The 21,719-nt window shown below is 45.7% G+C and overlaps 1 protein-coding gene across 2 annotated transcripts in view; it reads left to right on the top strand.

Annotated features, from left to right (window-relative positions):
* LOC138521297 (lectin-like) overlaps positions 1-21,719 on the top strand; it is a 294,192-nt gene that overhangs the window by 58,809 nt on the left and 213,664 nt on the right. Inside the window, exon 1 of one of the 2 annotated variants that reach the window (XM_069634030.1) lies at positions 11,326-11,406. The exons of the other annotated variant lie outside the window; for it this stretch is intronic. Within the exon in view, the coding sequence (XP_069490131.1) occupies positions 11,350-11,406 (57 nt within the window). The 5' untranslated portion in view covers positions 11,326-11,349. Of the gene's footprint in view, positions 1-11,325; positions 11,407-21,719 lie in introns of those variants that run through there. 2 annotated transcript variants of the gene reach the window in all.

Below are 21,719 nucleotides of genomic sequence, written 5' to 3'. Positions count from 1 at the left end.
GAGGAGCCGGAGCCAGCCTATATAAGGCCAGCTCAGACGCATGCCCTCACTTCACGTTACTCTGCTTTGCAGCGTGACGCTTACCGCCGTATCATCGCTGAAGGTGTGCTTACCTGACTCCAGGCACTCCATCGCTGAAGGCGTGCTTACCTGACTCCAGCCGCTCCATCGCTGAAGGCGTGCTTACCTGACTCCGCTGCTTCATCGCTGAAGGCGTGCTTACCTGACCCCAGCCACTTCATCGCTGAAGGCGTGCTTACCTGACCCCAGCCACTTCATCGCTGAAGGCGTGCTTACCAGACTCCAGCTGCTCCATCGCTGAAGGCGTGCTTACCCGACTCAAGCCATTCCATCGCTGTGTGGGCACTCTATCTGCATTCCGCCAGAGTCGGGCCTCCTTTCTTCCACTTTGAACTTCTACCGACGCGGGACCATCCCTCCGCTTCTCCGCTCCAGCGCGCAACCGTCCTCCAGAGCCATCAAACTGCCATCTAGCCTCCAGACTCTGCTTCACTCCGTTGGACCGCTCCTACGAGAGAAAAGAATACAACAGGTTAGAAATCTCACAATCACAAACTCTGGGCAGCATTTTACCTGAGCCTTGACTTCCATCATATCAACTAGTATACCTTTTGATCCCATCTTCCTCTGGGGAATCCCAAGAGCAACTCTACGCTTCCGACCCTCATCTTCACACCTATTGGGGAACACGCATAGACATAGCAAGTTACCATTATTGCTTATCACTACGTCAACACTCACTGCAAGAGACATACAAAACCAAAGACTTACCTTCAAGTGGATTGGTCACAACCGGTCTGGATTGCCACTTCGGGGGCCAGTGAAGTAACTAGGCCCGCTCTATGCGCACCTGGTGAAGAAAGCAGGACGGAGAGCCCAGTATCACAAAGAATTATGTGAGCTTGCATGGGAAGACATTGTTCTGGCACGAAAGGGACGAGGGAATTCAAGGCACCTCCACGCCATCCTCATTCCCTCTCCTCTTCCCTCAGGTGCGACACCAGTACCCCGAATCCTATTCACCGAGACAGCTGGGGAAGACAATCGACACCAGGGAGCCGAGTCGAGGGAGGGCTCCAACCATGCCCCAGCGCCCCCGCAGAGACCAGGTAAGCGTAACAATACAGCTGTGTTCGTGTCAAATTTGTGATGTGTTGTGCTCTGTAAGATTTTCTTACTGGGATCGTTGGAAGTAGTCTCTGCAATATTAGGCATTCAGCGCTGATTTTTCACATGGTGACATGCAGCATTCCTGTGGTTGTGGCAGCCCTGTGACACACAGTGGATTCCCTTGGTGGTTCAGTTCAATGCACTCCCAAGGATGCTTGTCCTGTGTGGTGATTTGCTGGAGACAGCAACATAGTGCATATACAATGCATGTTGCTGGATGGTGTGGTGATACGGAGAGTGAGGTCCGCTGATGAGTGGTGCACGTGTTGTGAGATGTGGGGTGGTATACTGTTAGTCATGTTGTGATAGGTGTCGACCTTACTTCATTCCTATAGGATTTGTGTGTCATGTACCGTTTGGGATGCTTTGGGGCACAGTGTTCGTTGATGTGCACATCGTGCAGGCACATCAACATTGACAACATGGTGGTGTGTGCATCTCTCCCCCCATTTCAATGCCATGTGCCGGTCTTGCAACTTACCAAGCAGCCAGGCACGTCATCCAGCATGTCGCTCCATGAAGCGTGGTAGTGTCGAGTTCCGCAGGACCATAGAGTCATGAGTTGATCCAGGATATCGGGCACAACAATGTGTGATGATCTTGCTGGCATCGCATACCATCTGCACATTGATGGAGTGGTATTGCTTGCGGTTGCGGTACACCACCTCCATGGCATGCGGGACCACCAACTCCACGTGGGTGCAGTCGAGGGCACCTATACAATTTGGCATGCCTGCCAGTGCATGGAAGCCAACTTTTGTATCAAAATTCTCCTGGGGAGTCCGTGGTAGGTATATGTAGTCCCTTGTGTGCTTGAGGAGGGCATCCAGCACTTGGTTCAGAACGCGAGAAAATAAGTGTTGTGATATGGCATGCATGTGCCCCACTGTGTGCTGGTAGGTGCCTGTGGCAAGGAAGTGGAGCACAGACACTACCTTCAGTAGAGGGGGATGGCGGTGCGTATTTCAATGAGACTGACAATGTCATCGTGTATCATGTCCACGATGGTGGTGATGGTGTACCGGTCCAGACGGTACAGGGTGTGGATCTGCTCAGGGGTTAGGTTGAAAGGACTGGCTCTGGTGCGTGGGATTGGGGGCTGCCTGTGTGGTAATGCTGGCTGCACTGGTGGGGCATGCTGGGCCTGTCTCACCCTCCTTCTCCTCCTGCGTCTCCTCTGTGGTGCCTGCTGTTGTTGTTGTTGTTGCTGGTGTGGCAATACAAGCATGTCCTCCAGCTCCAGTATTGCTACTACTATTGGAATCATCTTGGTGTGGGAGGGGGTTTGGTGTGTGGGTGTGCTCCTTTTGTACTGGGCCAGACTCCATTGCCTCCACCTGTGCTGATTGTGTGCACCTGTGGCAGTTGGGAACACTGCACATAGCATTTTACGGTTGGCTCACGATGCCGTTATTACCGGCATGCCAGTATCACCTATTAGCACCTTCATGATGCCGGTATTTGCTTGTCCGCCTACCTTGTGATTTCCTCCGATTAACGACATGCTGGTATTGCCGGTATGATGGGCCGAGTGCCCATGCCGCTATTAGAGGCACCGTTAATAACGGTACCGCTAACAGTGGGGTCCTGGGTCGGAATAGGCTGGAGGCGTATGCAATGCCGGTAATCCTTTACCAGCATTGTTTTTCCATTACCTCCAACCTCGGAATGACCCCCAATGTGTTCAGATTTGTTATTTAAGGCTGTACATGTTAAATGGTTTGCAGCGTCATAGCACCCGCATTCTCTATGGGAGAGCATTTTTATACCGAAGCTGTACAATTTTTTTGTGATAGTGTTTTGTCAGATGATATGTCATCCGAGTGGTTTTTAGCTCTGTTTTCTCAGAATTGTCTGCAATGTATTGTATGTCTATGTTTGCATTCCACAAGATTGCAATGATTGCATTGTTATCTTTGATGTACTTGGATGCTTTGTCCCATTTAACGTTGAATGTATTTTATGGGGATTCATCTTTTACGCTGTTTCTAAAAGAAGACATCAAGCTATTTACTTGTCCTTTTTTGAATACTCGTCTAGGAAAGCCAAAGGGACATTCGGTATAGTATTTGCCTTTGTTTTTATATCTACATCGGCAATATTTGCCACACTTATGTTTTTGGAAGCCTAAGACTTGTGTATGTCGGTCACTGTCTGTGGTTTCTGAAGGGATGTCACAGGTAATGAATTTTTGAATAAACTGTAAAACAGTGGCATCACTATCATGGCCAAATTTAGGAGCATCTTTTATCCACAAAAGCATGTTGATGTGTGGTGCTCCTCTGGATTGATATTATTTTCTCCAAAAGAAGTGTTGCACTTCCCCAAGTGGAGGGGTAGTTTTATTGCAGATAAAGTGCATCATGGCAGTGAAGCGGGAAAGTACCTTGATACATTGACAGGGTCAACAGAACAGAGTTCTCCTGGAGTTTTTATATTTATTCCATCTTTATTTTGGTTTGTAGTGTGTAAGAAGTCGTGCAAGTCATCCCATGTGTATTCTGCACAACTTAAAGTAACAAACCATGTGGTTGGGTCTAGGTTCTTTAGCATACGAACATAAATGAGTGTGACGTTGGAAACAGTACTCTTTTGTACCATGCTTGTTGGCCAAGAGATTTGTGATACTTGATTGCAAAACTTCATATGTGTCTTTCATGTTTTTCAAGCAGTTGGGTAGCAGATATGTTTAAAAAGTTAGAGCCTGTTTTTAATGTGTGTTCAACTCCACAACATAGAGTTGCTAGTTCACTTTCGAAGAGGAGATGGAAAATGTATTTGACATTTTGTCTGAATCTGGTGTCTTCAGAACACATTCTTAAAGAATGATATCGATGCACTAATTTGCGTGGACCTCTCATCATATCTTCCTCCTTTTCCTGTAGCAAAGAATAGAGGAAAAGAACATGCTTATACACTTTTTTTACCATATGTTCATTGGGGATCCTTTGGCTTGATGCATTCATTATGTTTCAAAGGCATCATCAACGGTGTCTTTGGAGTGTGGTGGCTGAATTGTATACTGGTCTAAAATGTTGGCTGCAGTAACAGGATCTACACGTTCAAATTGGCAAGTTGCTGGTGAGTCTTGAGTAATGTGGGTGGTTTCTCTAAAGTTTTCCTCTATGTTTATATCTTTGTAGTATTCATTGTTTTCTTTCAGATATTGTAGTGCTTGTCTAACTTTGTTTAAGTCGACTAGTTGTTGCCAAATTGTTTTGTCTTTTGTTGGCACACCATTAACTAATTCAATCAAAGATTGATCTATTGGTCGTTGTACTCCTAGAGTTTGTACATTTTCTTTCAGAACTAATGGCAAATATACAACTTTGCCACAGATGCCCTTTAATAAATCGAATGGAGGTAATTTGGCTGATTTCGGTTGAAGGCGTATAATAGCTTGAAATGGGTCCACTGTTTGGATTATAATGCTATTGTACAAGTTAATCTGTTGGAGAGCTTTTGGAAGTGGGAATATTTTGAAGTTATTATCTATAGCACATCATGGCATTTGGTTATTGTCAAGCTTTGTGTTGCAATACGTGCAAACTGTTGAGTGGTCAGTTATTTTGTATTTAGTCTCTGCTGTTAGATATAAAGCTAATTGGAACCAGTGGGATTCTTCATTGTCTTCTATTTTGTAGGCTATATCTATTATTTGTGTACTCTTTTTATAAAACATTCTGTGACAACAGACACATGTTTGGTTTGGTATTTCAGCAGATGTGTTTTGAAATATAGCTATTTCTTTTTAGTATGTCTTTATTAGGACGTTGGTGTTTATGAGGTTTTCGGTAATGTTTTCTGAAGGTACAGAATGTTCTAAGTCAACTTCAGTTCCAAAGTAATTATGTTGGATGTGCTCATTTTCTTGAAGTGGTTCTTTGGCTGTTCCATGAAGGAGAATGTTTTTAAAATGTTGTAGTTCTAGAGCAGGACTTTTTGCATAGTATAGTCGATGCACAAGATTCCGTATAGTAGAATGGTGTATTGCTAACATTTTGATGTGGTGGAAAGTGCTTTTGCAAGCAGTTTCTAAAATGCAAGCTAACAATTGTCCTTGCAGACCAGTGTGGATATGCACTGGACAGGAGTCTATGGTTTGTAAAGTTTTCATTCTACTTTTGTTTTTTAGTTTCACATATTGATTGACGAATTGTCATAAAGATTTAAAGGATTGTTGGCATACATTACACATTGAGATGCATCTCCATTTGTACACTGGACGGTTTGTTTGGGTGAATGGAGCATTGGGTTCAAAGTTTTTGGGGGATTTTCTTTTTCTACAAGGGTTTCTTTTGCCATAATAGTGTGTTCCACCATTTCATAACACTTGTGTATAAGCGCGTTATAAATGCCATATCATACCATGACTACGTTAACACTGGTAGATAGAGGGTTAGGTTTGTTAGTAGGTCTGATTTTCTTTGTACATAATTGTTTACTTTTAGTTTTTGCAAGAGGGGCCTCACCTTTTTTAGTTGTGGCTGGTTTTGTTTTGTTGAGTGAAGTTACTAGCTCTTTTGTTTCAATGTTTTCTATAAATTGTTTTAGAGGTGGATGACTATATGGTGTAGTTTGAGTCTTATCTGCTCTATTTTTTCTTTCTTTTCAACAGAGTGGATTTTTAGCAGGCATTTTGTTGTGTCAGTTGGGAAAAGAGAAAGTTTGCGTTGGAACTTTGTGCAATGTATATGCATGTATGATGCATGGGTTTGTGGGTATCATTGTAGAGGTGAGTAGAGTGCTGTTTGATTGTGAGGTGGTATGTTAGGTGTGGTTGGGAAGGTTGTGAGAGTAAGAGTCTGCAGAGATGTGATGGTGTTGGGTTAGTGAGTAAGGGAGTCGTGGTGTGATGGAATCTGTAGGGTCATTGTGCTGTTTCGAGCAACAGAGTGGGTGTTTCAATGGTGGTGTGCAGTTTGGAATAATAAGAATGTGAATGTTGGACTAGAATGGGCTAGAGTGAAGGAAATGTTGGTTTGAAAAGAGTAGTCTGGGGTAATATATAGTGGAACTGTGCTGCTGTAATTACATACATATACATGGTACATTAATGTACTTACTTTGTTGGGTGTGAAGGGTATTCTTTATTTGGTTGTTGGCTTTGGTAATGTGCTTCTTTCCCGTAATTGTAAAATAAGGTTAGAGGGGATATGTGGTGATGGTGACGTACTTTTAGTACTTTTAGTATGCAAAGGTGTTATTTATGAAGGAAGGAGGAGTGGTGGGTAAAACATTTAATGGTGGAGGATTTTCATGAATGATAAGAACTACGTATGTGCATTTATAGAAGCTCTGTTACGTTTTGCAAAAGAGAGGAAAGGTTGATTGAATAGATTTGTAGTACACTATTATATCGCAGTTGGTGTGAGGAAGTTTAACATGTTAGGAGTATATGCATACTTGCCAACACGATGCATTATAACCTGTAGGTATTTATGTAGTCCTAGATTTTTTGTTTGCATTCTGTGACTTGGGGTTCCACTTTGCCATTATGAAAGTTGGAGTACAAGTCACAGATTTTAGAGAAAAAAGTAGGACTGCATAAGCAGCTGAAGATTGGAATGGGATATGTTAGAAAGTAAACATGTACTATTAATATATTAAATTGGCACACACTGAGTGCCAATTTCAAATGGTGTACAAAAATGTTTGATCTGATGTTACATTCTTTTATGAAAAAGTGACACAATGCTGCTATAAATGCAGACATGCATTTTTGAACTATTTTGAAAAACACAGCATTGTATATGTTTATTTGATATGCATGTCACAGTTTCGAATCTTGAAGTTCAGTTGTGTTTTTTCTTTGAATTCTGGGACTTGTAGTTTGAGTTTTTTAATGGGTGAAGTCATTTGGAAGTAACAGAACACAAAGGAAAAATAAAGACTTAATAAGCACCTAAAGATTGGAATGGGTGATGTTGGGATATATGCATGTGCTGGCAACATATTAAACTGGCAGACACTAAGTGGCACTTAAAAATGGTCTAAATATCTGTTTTATCTGATTTTTCTTTATTTTATGAAACAGTGACACAGTGCTGCTGTACATGCACATATGCATATTTTAACTTTCATCCCAATGCTTGTAACAAGAAACATTTTGAAGTGCAAGAGCATTCATATTGTTTGCTGCTTCGTGTGAGTAGATGATGAATACTGCAATACATGGCATTTGCTAGAGTGGTTAAAAAAGAGAATATGTTTATTGAGAAGCTTATTACAGTGTAAGTAGCAGGAATTGTCTATATATATTAGTGAAAGAGTTGATATTTTTTGTATATAAGCATACCTCTACTATGTACTGTTAGATGCAGACCTTTTTTAATCTAGAAATAGAAATGTTGTACAGTTTCACAATCGTTTTTGATGCAGGTGCCTTTCATTAACAGGAGATATGTACTCTGAGAGTTCAAGTGTACATCTGAAGTGTTGAAGTGAGATGACAGGGTTAGGTGTAGAGGTTTTGTATGATATGATTGATGGATAGATGTGTGGCTCTTTCAAAGCAGCCAATAAGGGAGTGTAGAGAATATGGAAGTGGAAAGGGTAAAAGGTCTGCCCTTGTGCTACGGGGTCTGGGGATACCACAGTATTCCACAGATGACATGTGCCACAGCCGGGTCTTTTGTGGATGCCAGGCATGGAAAGGTGACTGTGGGGATTAGCCAATCAGGTTTGCTGGGTGTGGATACAGGAAGAGAGGGTAGCAGAAGTTGTTTGCAGGAGTTGGGAGGCCACTAAAAATACCTATGTATATGTGTTTGAGAAAGCAGACTGTGTGGATTCTGGGGGACTCTTTAATTCAGTCATTGAAGGTTTATGCTGAAAATCATGGCATCCTTAGAAATATTGGATTGGCAGAAGTAGAAGTTTTGTGGCATGTAGTTTGTGGCTTAAACTGGGCAAAAGTGTTTTCATTTTGTGAGAGTATGGCTCACTTTAAATGTCCAGACATTGTGATTGTGCATTGTGGAGGGGAGAGTTTGAGGGTTGTTGTTAGGCAGAATCATATGCAGTACGCTTTGGGAACACCACATAGAATTAATACTACAAATACAAATTCAACTTTCTTACAAGCCTGTACTACACAGTAAAGTGGTAGCGATGGCTGAGCAGCCAGACTTATCTCAAGTGTAAAGTGAGCAGTAACAGAAGTTACACCAAGGACAGCAAATACTATGGTTCAAACAAACACTGAGTCGAGGTTTCTGACTAAAAGAATCACATCCTGTCCACCCAGACACTCAGGCGCCTAAGGAGGGCTTCTGTGCAGAAGCCCGCCAAAGGACGGCAAACAAAGGAACCAAACCTTGTTTGGCGCACAGAGTAAAACACAAGAAAGACCTTTATAAAAAGAAATGGCGGATAAACCCAACCGGAACCAAAAAAATATAAAAGGGGTCCAGCGGGTTACAGTTCGAGGCTACCACCATAGCATCTAAAAGTACAGAGGCTATTTTCATAGCTTGCGGTAGAATAAAAATGGTAGATGCCACTGCCACCAGCCAAATATTAGAGAAAGGGGAACAAAATTCCATGAGAAACAGACAAAAAGGGATAACTATTAACCCTTCAACCCTTCCAGTACTCTATTGGAAGATAGGTTGTACTAGGTCTGTAGATTTAAAAGACTAGTAAAGTCAATGGCAACTTTACATGTTCTGGAAGACAGTAGTCAGTCCCGGAAAATGGAGTTTGGATTGGGAAGTCTGAAAAAGACAACACTGTGTCACTGCACTAAAGGTGCTGTGTGAGACACGGTAAAAAGATTATGCCTTTGGAGTGTGTGAGACTCCATAGTCCATGAGCAAAACATGTACAACACACAGCAAAACACATGTAAGAATGGGAAAAAAGGCTCACACCCTTACCAGGTCAACAAAATAAATCCTAGAAATCCAGCAAAGCTGCTGAGGGACTCAATAGGAAAGGGAAATTAGCCATTCTGGAGAATTTTCCCTAACAGTTGTGACTCCATTGTATTTGCAGGTTGCCCTGAAGGATTTCTTTAAACGCCTAATGGAACTGTTTCCTGGTGCCAAGATTATTTTTTCTGAAATAAATCAGAGGGAAACATTTCCAGTCCACAAATTGAAGAATCAAGGCAGCTTGTCAATAAAGCTATTTCTGCTTTTTTATATGCTGCAGGAATGTCCTCTATTGAGAATGACAATATAAGTTCGGATGGTGTGAATTTTTGTTGTCAAGATGGATTTCATTTCACAAATGTTGGAAATAAATGTTCCTTTACAAAGTTATGAATGTATTGAAAAATTTAATGTAAGAACATTGTAAAGGAAAATGTAGACTGTACAGTAGTACTGCACATAAAATAAAATAAAAAATAAAACCTCCCTAAAAATGGTACTTGTCAGAGCCACCACTGAAGATTAAATAAGGTAAATTGTGTTTAATTTCCCCCCACCCCTTTCAGTGGTTGCGATGTTCGTGGACACCACTGTAGTCCATGGTCAGCATGTGCCACATCCAGGTCTTTTAAGATTGTCTGGCATGGAAAGGCGACTGTGAAGAACATGGACTGTCGTGGTGTCTGCGGACCTCGGAGGATTAGCCAATCAGGTTTCCTGGGTGTGGCGTATGAGAGATGGTAGCAGGAGTGTTGTTATTAGGATTTGTGAGAGCATTCAAAATGGCCATGGCAATGTCTTTCAGCAGGCAGAGTGTTTGGATTTTGATGGAACTATTGGATCCATTGGTTGAAGGTGTGTGCTGAGCATTTTGGTATAGCCAAACATATTGCATTCCCTGAATTGGAAGTGTTCTGGTATGGAATGCAAAGCATAAAGTGGTTGGACTTGCTCCCATTTTGTGCAAATATGCTTGAATTGAAACATCTGCACATTATTACTGTTAATTTTGGAGGGAAAGTATGCAGTGTGCAATGAAGGAGACATTGGGAAAGTTGAAGGAAATGTTCCATCATTGGTAAATTATTTTTTCACACATTGCCCAGAGACAATTGTGGTTGCACTCAAGTTCATTGCGTCCACAAATGGAAAAAGCAAGGTGCAACATCAATAAAGCAGAGTCAGCTTTTGTGTGAGATGTTGGCATGACATTGTTTTGTAATGAGAACATTACATTTGATAGGGCCAACATTTTTGAGAGAGATGGAGTCCATCTAACTGATGTGGGTAATCAGATTTCATGAAAGTAAAACGAAATAATTGAATTCAGTTAAATGTTTTCTTAGTTCAGTTTGTAAAACCAAACATTAAAAAAAATGCATACAAGACAAAAAACAAAAAATATTCTTTTAAGAGCCTACCTTTTTGAATGCAAAACAATTAAAATTATTCCAACTATCCCACCCTGGAATTTTGTAGAAGTCCTCAGACTACCGCGCTGTCCGTTGACTATGCAGGCTGCACAGGGCCTGTGACTTTTTTTCTTCCGTTTTTTAAACTGTGAATTATGTCTAGTAAATGAACCATTTTATTTGTGATTTTTTGGATTTGTAAATGTGTTGGCTTTTTTTCAGGAGTGGCAAGTTAGGGGAGGGTAGGGAGGGAAGGGGCATACCCCACAGGGACGAAGGGGCTGGCGGAGATAGGAATATGTTTGACATGCCTTATTCAGGTAGATGGCAGTGTTTCTCACGCTCCTTGACCTTAACTCCGAAAAGCACTAGTACTGTGAACCTCAGAAGTTAAGGGTCAACAGCGTTCTGTATGGCCTGTGAAGCTGCTGGGATCCTCTGCCCCATAGGAGTACCCTTTGTGGTAACAGGAGCAGATGAATATGATGGGGTGGAGGAAGTCAACCTACTCTAACCTGAGAAAGGTATTGCCTTTCTCAGAGCAGTTGGGTGGGTCGAGTTGGTGTGGCGCCTTATGGAAGTAGTCCTGTAGGAATACAATCAAGTTTCCCACTACTGAGTACAACTTTGCACTCAGTGCATCGACCCTTGCTTGCACGAGCCTTTGGAACATTTCCAATGGTCATGAAAAATTGCTACACCCATGACTCACTCCGAGTACTGGTGACAGGGGACTTCCTCCACTCCAACCTTTTCTTCATCTTGATCGTTCTCTTTTGTATCACTGCACTTGTTTCCCTCTCCAGGCCCTCCAGATGATGATGGTGGTGGTGGTGCAGGTTGCTGTGAAGAAGCAATGGCCATAAGAAATGCCATGGTCTCCAAAAACAACTTCTGCAAAACAAATCTGCGCAGCAGTGAAGCAGGTGCTCTCTTCTGGAAAGCCAGATTTAGAATGAGGAAAAGTAATGGGTGGGTCCCTTCTGAGGAAGAGTCAAAAATAGACCTTGCAAATTTGTAAAATGTTGCCAGATCAACCAAGAATGGGTCTCAGAGCTGTGGAAGAGTAAAGTTTCTAATTGAAACACTCTAGAAAAGCATGTTTAAACTGTCTGTGGTCATGAGCACCGTTCGCGGACACACCATCATTCTGCACAGGTGCGGCCACATGATGACGTCTGAGGCCATCTGCAGGCATGACGGCCGTCTGCGTACACCCATCAGACAGGAATCGGAGAGCGCATGTGCTTGGTGTCCGTAGAACAGGCACGGTGTCTGCAAACAAATTAAAAGTGTGTCATGGGAAACCGGATATGTCCAGACATCACCCCTGCAGACTAAAATGGGAGTTTTAAAAATAAAAGGAAATATTACATAAAAATATACAAAACATTTATAGTATAAAATATACATTTCTTCAAGAAAGAGATGGAGTATCAGAATGGAAAACATAATTGGGAGAATTAAAAAAAAATGTTTACAATAATTATGAGGGGAGGAAGGGAGTGAGGCTTCATCAAAACGTCATTGATTAAAAGTTCAGAATTTGATGGGGATGATTGCTGGGGACAAGGGCTAGGGAACTTCTTTAATGACATGATGTTTACATACTGTAAAAGTTCCTTAAAATCATAACTGGGATTTATGTATCATTAAACTGGGACTTGGTTTCTTCATGAAAACTATGTACTGTTAGAAAAATAGAAATTATTATTTAATAAAGTATGTACAAAATGCATTATTTGTTTACATTAAAATATGTAATGTATACCATTGGTGATGTTATCGCGGCTCATTTCCTCTTTTGGGAAGTTCTCCTCCATGTTTCCCTATTTTAACTTGGCTTTTTTGTTTACTGGTGTTAAGGTCAAAGGTAACATAAATATTCCTATGTGGTGGGAATATAACATGATGAGTGCAAAATAAGTGTTCTTATAAAGGGGAATTTGTGTAATGATAATGTTGTTTATAGAGTGCTTTTGCCAAATCGCAGTTTAGATAACATATTTACATAAAATGTATCACCCAACCAACGTTTGCACTCATTTATCAAGCTTTGAAGGATGAAAGGCTGAGTTGGCCTTGCAGGGATTTGAACCTGCCAATCTCACTCAGATTGCAATAGCGAGTGCTCAGCCCGCTGAGCTATCCTACCGGTTAGCCAGCAAGAGCATGTTTTCTTACTGTGGCATTGCAATTTATTACTGGTGTTAAGGCCAAAGGCAACGCAAGTGTTCTTACATTGTATCGGGGGCATTCATGCAGCCTGCAAGGCAATGTTTTTTTACTGTGGCATAACATTATTTACTGCCATTAGGGAGCAAATACCACATGATGAGAGCTCTTATATGGGGAGTGGGGGATTTGTGTACTAAGCAAGGATATGTTTTCTTACTGTGGCATTACTTTTTTTTTTACTGGCATTAAGGCACAGCCAACAGGAAGGAGTATGTTCTTATTTGGGGATACTGGCATGTATTGGCAGAGCCAGCATAAACATGTTTTGTTATACGATCATTACAGGCATTATGGACAAAGCAAACGTGAGTATTTTCCTATGTGAGAATAGCAGCATATATAGGTGCACCAGAATGGACATGTGTGGGCACAATCACTATGAAAATGGTTTTTATACTGGCATATAGTGGGCAAAGGCATTATGAAAATGCGTTTGTAAATGCTCCTGTGCATTGTTGATGACTTGGCATCTAATGGACTTTTTTTTTCAAATTTGTTTTATTGACAATAAACAAATAAGGTTGGGCAGGATGGCCGACCCAACCGGCAAAAACAGCAATATGAATCACATTGTCAGTAGCATTTTCTTTTACTTTACCTTAACTCCCTTTCCCATTTCCCCCCTCCCACCCCACCCCCCCAAACGGTTAACATGCCAAGTTTAGAGGTGTTGCGAACTTATTGAAATATAGGGGAGAACACTTGCTAACCACTTGATTATTAAGAGTATCACTTGAGACAGTGGGGTGCAACTGAGAAACAATTGAGCAAAGGCTAGACCGGGTCTATGAGGGGTATGAGGAAGTGTACCATGTTCAATCCAGCTCAATATCCCTTCTACAAGCGCATGGAAACACAGTCATCATGCAAAAGAACTGCAGCCCATTCTTGTACAAAATCAGTCATGGTATCATTTGCTATTGCAGTAAGTTTTTCAAACGAAAATATCACCCTGAGTTTGCAGAGCCATTCCTCCTTGGAGGGGGCCAAGACGCTCTTCCATTTTTGAGCGAGCGCCAACCTCCCTGCTCGCAGCATGGCACCAACGACCTTGGGATACACATTTGCTTCCGTCTCCGGCAAGGGGGTGCCCAGTATGATTTCTAACGGGTGTAGGGACGGGCCGAACCCCTCAATATCCTTGATCCAGCTGAGTAGTTCCGACCAGTAAACCTGTATAACCGGACAACCCCACCACATGTGAAACCAGGTTCCCCGTTGGTGGCAGCCCCTAGGGCAGAAGGGGGACACATCCCGAAACATCTTGGACAACAAGGCCGGGGGGCGATGCCAAGAGTGGAGGATTTTAAAGCTATGTTCCATGGCAGCCGTATACAGGGAACCCGTAAAGATACATTTAAAAACAGCCCTCCAGGTATGATCATCCAATGGCATCCCCAACCTCTCTTCCCATATGTGTTTGAAGGGTTGTCTGCCCTCTAGGTCTGACGTTATCAATACACCATAAAACTTGGACAACGAACCCTTACGTGATGTACTTTTAGCCAGTATGGATTCAAATGGAGTGAGGGGGCGACTAAGCTGTTCGGACCACCGAGGCTGGGACAATATCCCCTTCAACCGTAGGTATTCGAAGACCGTGGGGGGTCTATCTACCAGAGCCTCGATCAGGCTATCATACTCTATGAAGCCCTCTTCACGTGAGAGCTGGGAGACTCTTTCCAAGCCCATATCTGACCAGGCTTGAGTGTCTCGGAAACCCCTTGTGCCCAGGTCGATGGGGGGGCCCCAGAGCGAGGACAGCGGGGAAGGCCAAGTGGACAATTGTTTATTAGCTTTACTGGGTTTCCATAGCGCCCACAGGGCTGCCAGGGTAGGATGCGTTCTGAGCTGAGAAGGGAGAACCTTAGGAGAGACCCAAAAATAATCCCTAACTTTTTTCGGGTGGGCGTGAATGTCCTCAACATATGTCCAGTATGTTCCCATGTCGTCCCGCATATGCTCCAACATCACCCTGAGCTGAGCTGCTTTATAATAGAGCCGGAAGTCGGGGAGTCCAAAACCACCATGAAACTTTGGGAGGGTCAGAGTGGAGGTCTTAACCCTCGGCCTCCTACCCCTCCAAATAAAATGGAGGATACGGGACTGAAGCACCTCGAAAAAGGTCTCGGGTATCACAGCGGGTAGAGCTGCGAAAAGGTAGAGGAGGCGTGGCAAGACATTCATCTTCACCGTGACCATGCGCCCCAGCCAAGAAAGCGTGAGGGGTGCCCATCTTTTGAGGTCACTACTGACCTGAGCGAGGATCCCCGGGAAGTTGCACTGGTATAGTTGTGATAGATCTCTGGGGATGGTAGTGCCCAGGTACCTAGTGGATTCTCGTTCAATTCTGACCCCCAGAATATCGGTATTGCTCCCAATGTCTCGATCCCTCGGGCCCATGGGCATGATACTTGATTTAGATGTGTTTATCCTCAACCCAGAGATGGAACCAAAATGGTGCATGAGATCGAACAGCCGGGGTAGGGATTCTTGAATATTGGTTAGGTAACTCATTATGTCGTCTGCAAATAGGGAGAGTTTAAAGTCACACTCTCCGCACCGTATTCCCGTGATTTCCGGGTCGTTCCTAACCGCTATGGCTAGGGGTTCCATTGCCAGAGCATACAATAGGGGCGACAGGGGGCATCCTTGCCGGGTGCCCCTAGAAAGAGAAAAGGGTTCTGAGGTGCCTCCGTTAATCAACACTCTCACAGAGGGAGCATTATATAGTGCCGCGACCCACCCACAGAAATTGTCTCCCAGGCCCATCTTTCGGAGAACCCTGCCCATATAAGGCCACTCGACGCGGTCAAAGGCCTTTTCTGAGTCTAGTGAGAGGAGGTACCCTTCCACTCCCTGTCTAGATATCTCGTGCATAAGGTCGAGTGTTTTTCTTATATTATCTGACCCCTGGCGCCCCGGAATGAAGCCCACCTGATCCCCATGTACTAGGGTAGGGAGGAGCTTTGCCAGTCTATTCGCTAGGAGTTTGGCCAATATTTTAACGTCGGTGTTAAGGAGGGATATGGGGCGATAGGATTGGCAATATGTGGGATCCTTGCCCTCTTTAGGCAGGACTACAATTAAAGCTGACATCATCGTGGGTGGGAGAGTGCCTTGGTCCAGCGCAGCATCGAACATCTTAGCCATGAATGGGGCAAGCGTAGACCTATAGGTCTTATAAAACTTAACTGTAAAGCCATCGTCTCCCGGGGCAGTGCTGATCTTTAAAGAGGATATAGTATCTATTACTTCTTCTGGGGAAATGGGGTATTCTAGCGCCTCGGCTTTATCGGGGAGAAGGCCTGGGACGGGGAGGGAGTCCAAGAATCTGTCAACGTCTTTCCCGTCCCCCGAATATTCTGAGCAATACAATTTTTCATAATATAGCCTAAATTGTTCTGCTATCTTGGTGTCCCTCGCGGTCGAGTCCCCTTCCGGGGTGTGGATTGAATTCACCCTCCTGCTATTCCTAAGTTCGCGAAGTCTCCAGGCCAATATCTTATCCGCCTTTTCCCCCTTTTCCATATACTTTTGTTTCAAAAATGAGAGCTTCCTTTCCGTTTGTCCCACTTGTAGATCAGCCAACTTAGCTCGCAGCCCCTGCAGTTCCTCCCACTGCCCAGGAAACATCTGTGTTTTCAACTCCCCCCCTGGTTGAATAGCCCCTATCTTGTCCTTCAACAATTTCCCTTCACGGTCCCTCTCCTTTTTTCTCCCAGACCCAATACCAATGAGGGTGCCTCTAATAGTTGCCTTAAATGCCTCCCATACTCCCATGGTACCAACCTCCCCGTTGTCATTAAGGGTAAAGTAGTCTTCTATGGCTGCCAGGAGGGATTGACGTATCTCCCTGTCTTGCAAGAGGAGGTCGTTACACCTCCACCGGGATCCAGCTGCCGGGGCTGGGGGAAGGCAGATCCTAATCTTTACCATATCGTGGTCCGTCCAGGGGACGGTCTCTACTCCTGAGCTCGAGACCTCTCCCTGCAGTGAGGAGTCCACCAGGATGTAGTCTATGCGCGAGAAAACAGCATGTGGCTTTGAATAGAATGTATAATCGGGGTTCCGACCCTTCTCAGGTATACACGTGTCACACAAACCCAGCACCCCATTCACTTCCTGAAAGGCCAACACCAGCTTCCTATGGAGACGGATGTTGGGGCAAGGATTTACAGACTTCCTATCCCGCTCGGGACAAAGCACCATATTGAAATCTCCCCCCCACCAGAAGGGTGCCCTCAGAGAATGCCATTATTGTCCCTTTCATACCCTCCCAGAAGGTGTCCTGCGCCTCATTCGGGGCCTATATGCAAACCAATGTGAACAAACGGCCCCGCACATCCCCTTTTACCATGAGATACCGACCCTCCGGGTCTGCCTTTGAAGCTTTAAACCCAAAATGGGCCCCGGGGGACACCAACAGAGCTACACCCCGCTTCTTTGGTTGTATAGAGGCCGTGAACACCTGCTCTATGGTTTTGGCCTTAAGCTTAGGCTCTTTCCCCCGAACCCAATGGGTCTCCTGCACAAAGAGGAAATGTAGCCGCAGCCTCGCAAATTCCCTCATGAGTAGCGACCTCTTTGTAGGCGAGTTAAGCCCACGGACATTCAATGACCCCACTGTCAAGGATTGGAGTGCATCATCCATTAGAGCACAGGTCGAGGCTCATAGCTCCACTTTCAGAACAGCAAGCGTTGTTGCTCCCACAATGCTTTTGCAACCCACAGATGGCTCGAGACAGCCCCCGGGGTGCGAGAAAAACCCAAAAACTTGGCGCGCTATAACTGTAACCCCAACAACCTAACTCCCCCTCATCCCACCCCCTTCCCCCCTCCCCCCTGATCGCCTGGTTGATTCGTGGCATCATCCAAAAACCCAAACCAGGCAACCATTGTCTCCCCCCTCCGGGCTCATTAACTCTTCATAAATCACAACTCGAGCCCCCCCCAACCTCGGGTTCAATGCGAATCACAGACTGTTACATCACCCTCCATTCACAAAGTCAAATGTCAATTTCTTCGTCGGGCACCAGAAGCTCGCTTTAGCTATTCGAGGGGGCCGGCGATGCTGGAGCCACTCTCCTGAATTTCCTTTGGCCACGAACTCTGCGCCTTTCCTTCGGAGCTTTATTCCCTTTTGGGCCTGTCGGGGATCGCTCATGATCCTGGTCCCCCATCTCCATGCTTGGATTGTCTAATAGCTCGCCCGACACTCTCTGGATATCGTCCTCAGTGATCAGGGCGTACTTGTAGCCCTCAAACTCAAAAGAGAGTGAAAATGGATACCCCCACCTGTATCGGACTCCCTTGGATTGGAGCATCTTTGTCAGCGGAGAGCAGAGGCGACGTCTTGCAAGGGTGAAGGCCGACAAGTCTTGGTATACCGAGATCTGGGCTCCTTCCCACTCCACCGGGCCCTTCTTGCGAGCCAGTTCGAGGATCCTATTTTTTTCAGAGTAGTAGTGAAAGCGGACTAAAACAGATCTGGGGCCTCTGGAGGATGCCCCTGCTCTATTGGCTCTGTCAATGGTGGGTTCGTTGGTGTTGGCACCCTCAAATAGCACTCCTATTACCGCATTGACGGCCTTGATGATGTCTGCTTGCGTTTCACCATCATGTTCCGGGAAGCCTAGGAAACGTAAATTACAGCGGCGTTCCCTATTCTCCAAATCGTCCATTTTTAAGGAACATTTCTCTTCTCTTCTCTCTAGCTCCGACAGGCGCATGTCAAATTGTGTCTCGAAAACGTCGCTCGAGGCTGTATTGTTCTCCAATGCCTGGACCCTGTCATCTATATTGTCCACCTTTTTGTCTAAGGTGTCCAGTCGTAGGGTAATGTCCGCCCTGAAGCCTCTAATTTCTTCCAGAAGGGCCGCCATACCCCTGGTGACTGTGCTTGCATCCGCCGATTCCTGTTGCGTATGGGCCGCCATTTCAGGGGGCGTCAGGGGCTCGGGAGGCGTGCGACGAAACTTCTGCAAGGATTCTCTCCAGTTCATAGGCCCCTCCCCAAGCATACCTGCTCTACGGGGGCTTCCCTCAAATGTTTGTATCCCAGACGGCTTACTTATCTCAATCGCTGACAGCGTCACCGGAGGTGGGGGCCAGCGTCTGCCTTGGGGCAAGGAGCAGCGACTCAGCTCTGGGGGGTCCGAGTCTCTGACCAGTTTCCTCCTGTAGGTGAGGTTTCCTCCTCTGCAGGGTTCCCGCCACGCCTCACACTCCTTGAACAGCTCAACTTCACTTCCGTCGAATCAGTGATAAAGTTTGACACTCCAGGGGCTAGACGTTCGGAGGAGAAGACTCAAGGTCCCGTGCTTATCCCTTTATGCGACCTGCTGGGGGTGATCTCTTTCAACGGGGCTCCATATGCCCCTCAGATTGCCTGGGGCTCGCACTGTTCGGTGGACGCCCCGTTGCCCAAGTGTATACCGGGGGCTCCCCTCAGCCTCTCTCCTGCATCCAACCTTGATAACCCTCTCGGGGGTTGCCCAGCCCAGGCCCAGACCTCCTTACCTCCTAGGCTCGAGTGCGCCACTCGGCCTGAGGGAGTCCGTGCGTTGCGCGTTCAGGCCCGTGAGAGGCCCACCTCCTGCGCCCTGCTGGCGCCGCCACCCGGGCCCTCAATTCACCCTGCACGGGCTCACCAGGATCCGCTTACTCCAATGGGTGTTCCCCCGCTCCTTTTGGCGAAGGCCTCGTCCTGGCCTCCCGTTTCACTGTGCTTTCCTCTCTAGCACCCGGATCAGCCGCGTCTGCCCCCAGGAGCGTATCGCCACCACCAGATTGTACCAGGCAGGGGGGGGGAGCCGTCGGCCGGGGTCGCCAGGGCCCTCTGCAGGCCTCACTCGGGCCCGGGCTCACCGTAGATTTCCGCGGAGCCGCGGCGCCGCAGGGGGGAGGGGCTTCTATCCCTCGGGACTCGAGGGCTCAGAACTCCGGATCGGTTCCACCTCGGGGGCTCAGATTCGGGCTAGGGGCGCCCGGCACCTTCATACAGGCGGGGGTGGTCCCAGCTCCTCACTCCTGGGGTGTCGGGGGGGGGCTCAGGTCCCACGATCTGTGCCCTGCTGGGGAGACGAGAGGAGGTGCGTCAGTCCATCTCTGCGCCCCCTGTCTTACCCTACAAAACCGATTGTAAACTGTGTGGCTTTTTACCTAATTTGTCACAGAAAGTGTACTGTAAAAAGTACTATTGTAACCGATTATTTAAAAACTTTTCTCAAGTAGACAACCCCTCTTGGAAGGTTTGCCCTCTCTCACTATGCTCTGTCAGTACTGGGCATTTGGCTGGGGGCAGAACAAGTGCCCATCCTTCTGCGGGCTCTTCTTAGTGTGGGCCCTACTACATTGGCTCCAGGCCCCACTTGTTACACAATCGTGGCTATGCCTCTGGTGAGTTGGGGTGAAAGATGCATGTAATGGGCCAATGGAAGGCGTAATGTCTACTCAGCCTCCTGGGCTTGGGGAGCAGGGCAAAGGAAATGGATCAACAGCACAATGGGTTTAATGTCCTGTCTAACTAAAAGTTTTCAAAACTGCCATACAGCCCCCCACACCTTTGAGGCTGGCGCCACCCCTGCATAGAACGCTTACCTAATTGCCCTATAGAGAACTGGAGAAGCGCATTTCAAGAAGCATTGTGGGAGATTTAGAAAAGAAACGGTTGCCCTGCGCGCCTCAGCATTTATGCCCCCATTTTGATGACGTGGAAACTGGGAAACACGTCATCAATAGGTTACAGCTTCTAAAAAGATAGTCTACCACATTTAAAAAGGGAACAAAATTGTACAGGTGTTGGTGCTGCCTGCATGTTGGAACACGCATTGGCAATGCCAAGTATGTTGGCTTTTGTGTAGGCATGGGAAAGGCATTTGCCAGGCACTGCCACACTGGTAGTAACTGGCCATCAATGGTAGCAGCTGTAAAATGCTGTGAGTTCCTGAGCATATACTGACAATGCCTGGGAAATCCCTACTACTTATAGACAAGCCAAAACTTCAGTGAAGGACACGCATAGTGCTTATACATTGAGTGGCTGAAGACAGACCTGGCTAATTTGTACCACACCGTGACAAATTTACAGCTCCAATTAAGTCATTAACTCTAGAATGCTTTGAAAAACACTGGCAGCAGGCACTTCCCACCAGAAGTTTGATGGTGAGGATTAATAAAGCTAGCTCAAAGAGATCCCAGGATGATGTGTTTTGGGTGGAGAGCAGCAGGAAGTGGGTGGGAATGGACATAGTTATTAGCATGGCCATGGGCAGTCAATCGGTGGGGACGATAACCAAATCGCAGCTGCAAGCTTTGTGCCCCTCCTCATATGCTATTTCTCCATAGCTGTAGTCTAATCCAATAGTTTTTTTTTTTAGCGCCAACTAATAGCGAACACTAACAATAGGCAATGAGACAGACAACATATTTACAATCTACATTTTATTGTAGCAAAACCTTTTTTTATGCCCCAGTGTGGCATGTGTTGTTGTATTTGCTGCCATGTCCCTCTTAAAGGGGATATATCCGGGAAAGGTTTGCTGTCAATCAGCTGGCTCACATGTTATCCAGCCTCAACCAATTACTGCTTAGCAGCTGATAGTGACCAGCCCCCAAAGTGGGTCTCCTTACAATGCAGATTATCCAAATGCACCTTGTTGTGCTGTGCTTGGTGTCTGGTCTTGCGTTTTAAAATCGAGGGCATTTTGTACCTCCCTGCATGCAGAGCACAGACTGGCAGTGCCCCATGCACCTTCTCGTTTTATTAAATGTGGCCCTTTTTGCACCTCATGGGCACTATGCTCTGCCACAGCTAACCGCCAAAGCGAACATGAAGAGTAACACTGAGGAAGGTTATCTGGAGAAGTTGCTGAATGAGGCTGGCAGGATCTTGGAGTCCTTGTGATCAAGTGCTGCATAGCAGCAGTGCTGTAGATAAGGCAGCGGTCCTTCACTAGGTCTGATAATGTGAAGAGCAGAACTGAGCAAACGTTGAGTC

The sequence above is a fragment of the Ambystoma mexicanum genome, chromosome 13 (assembly GCF_040938575.1).
Source record: "Ambystoma mexicanum isolate Mex_15411 chromosome 13, UKY_AmexF1_1, whole genome shotgun sequence".
Classification (NCBI taxonomy): Eukaryota; Metazoa; Chordata; class Amphibia; order Caudata; family Ambystomatidae; genus Ambystoma; species Ambystoma mexicanum.
Note: the sequence above shows the minus strand (reverse complement) of the source record. Positions and strands in the feature narration are given on the sequence as shown.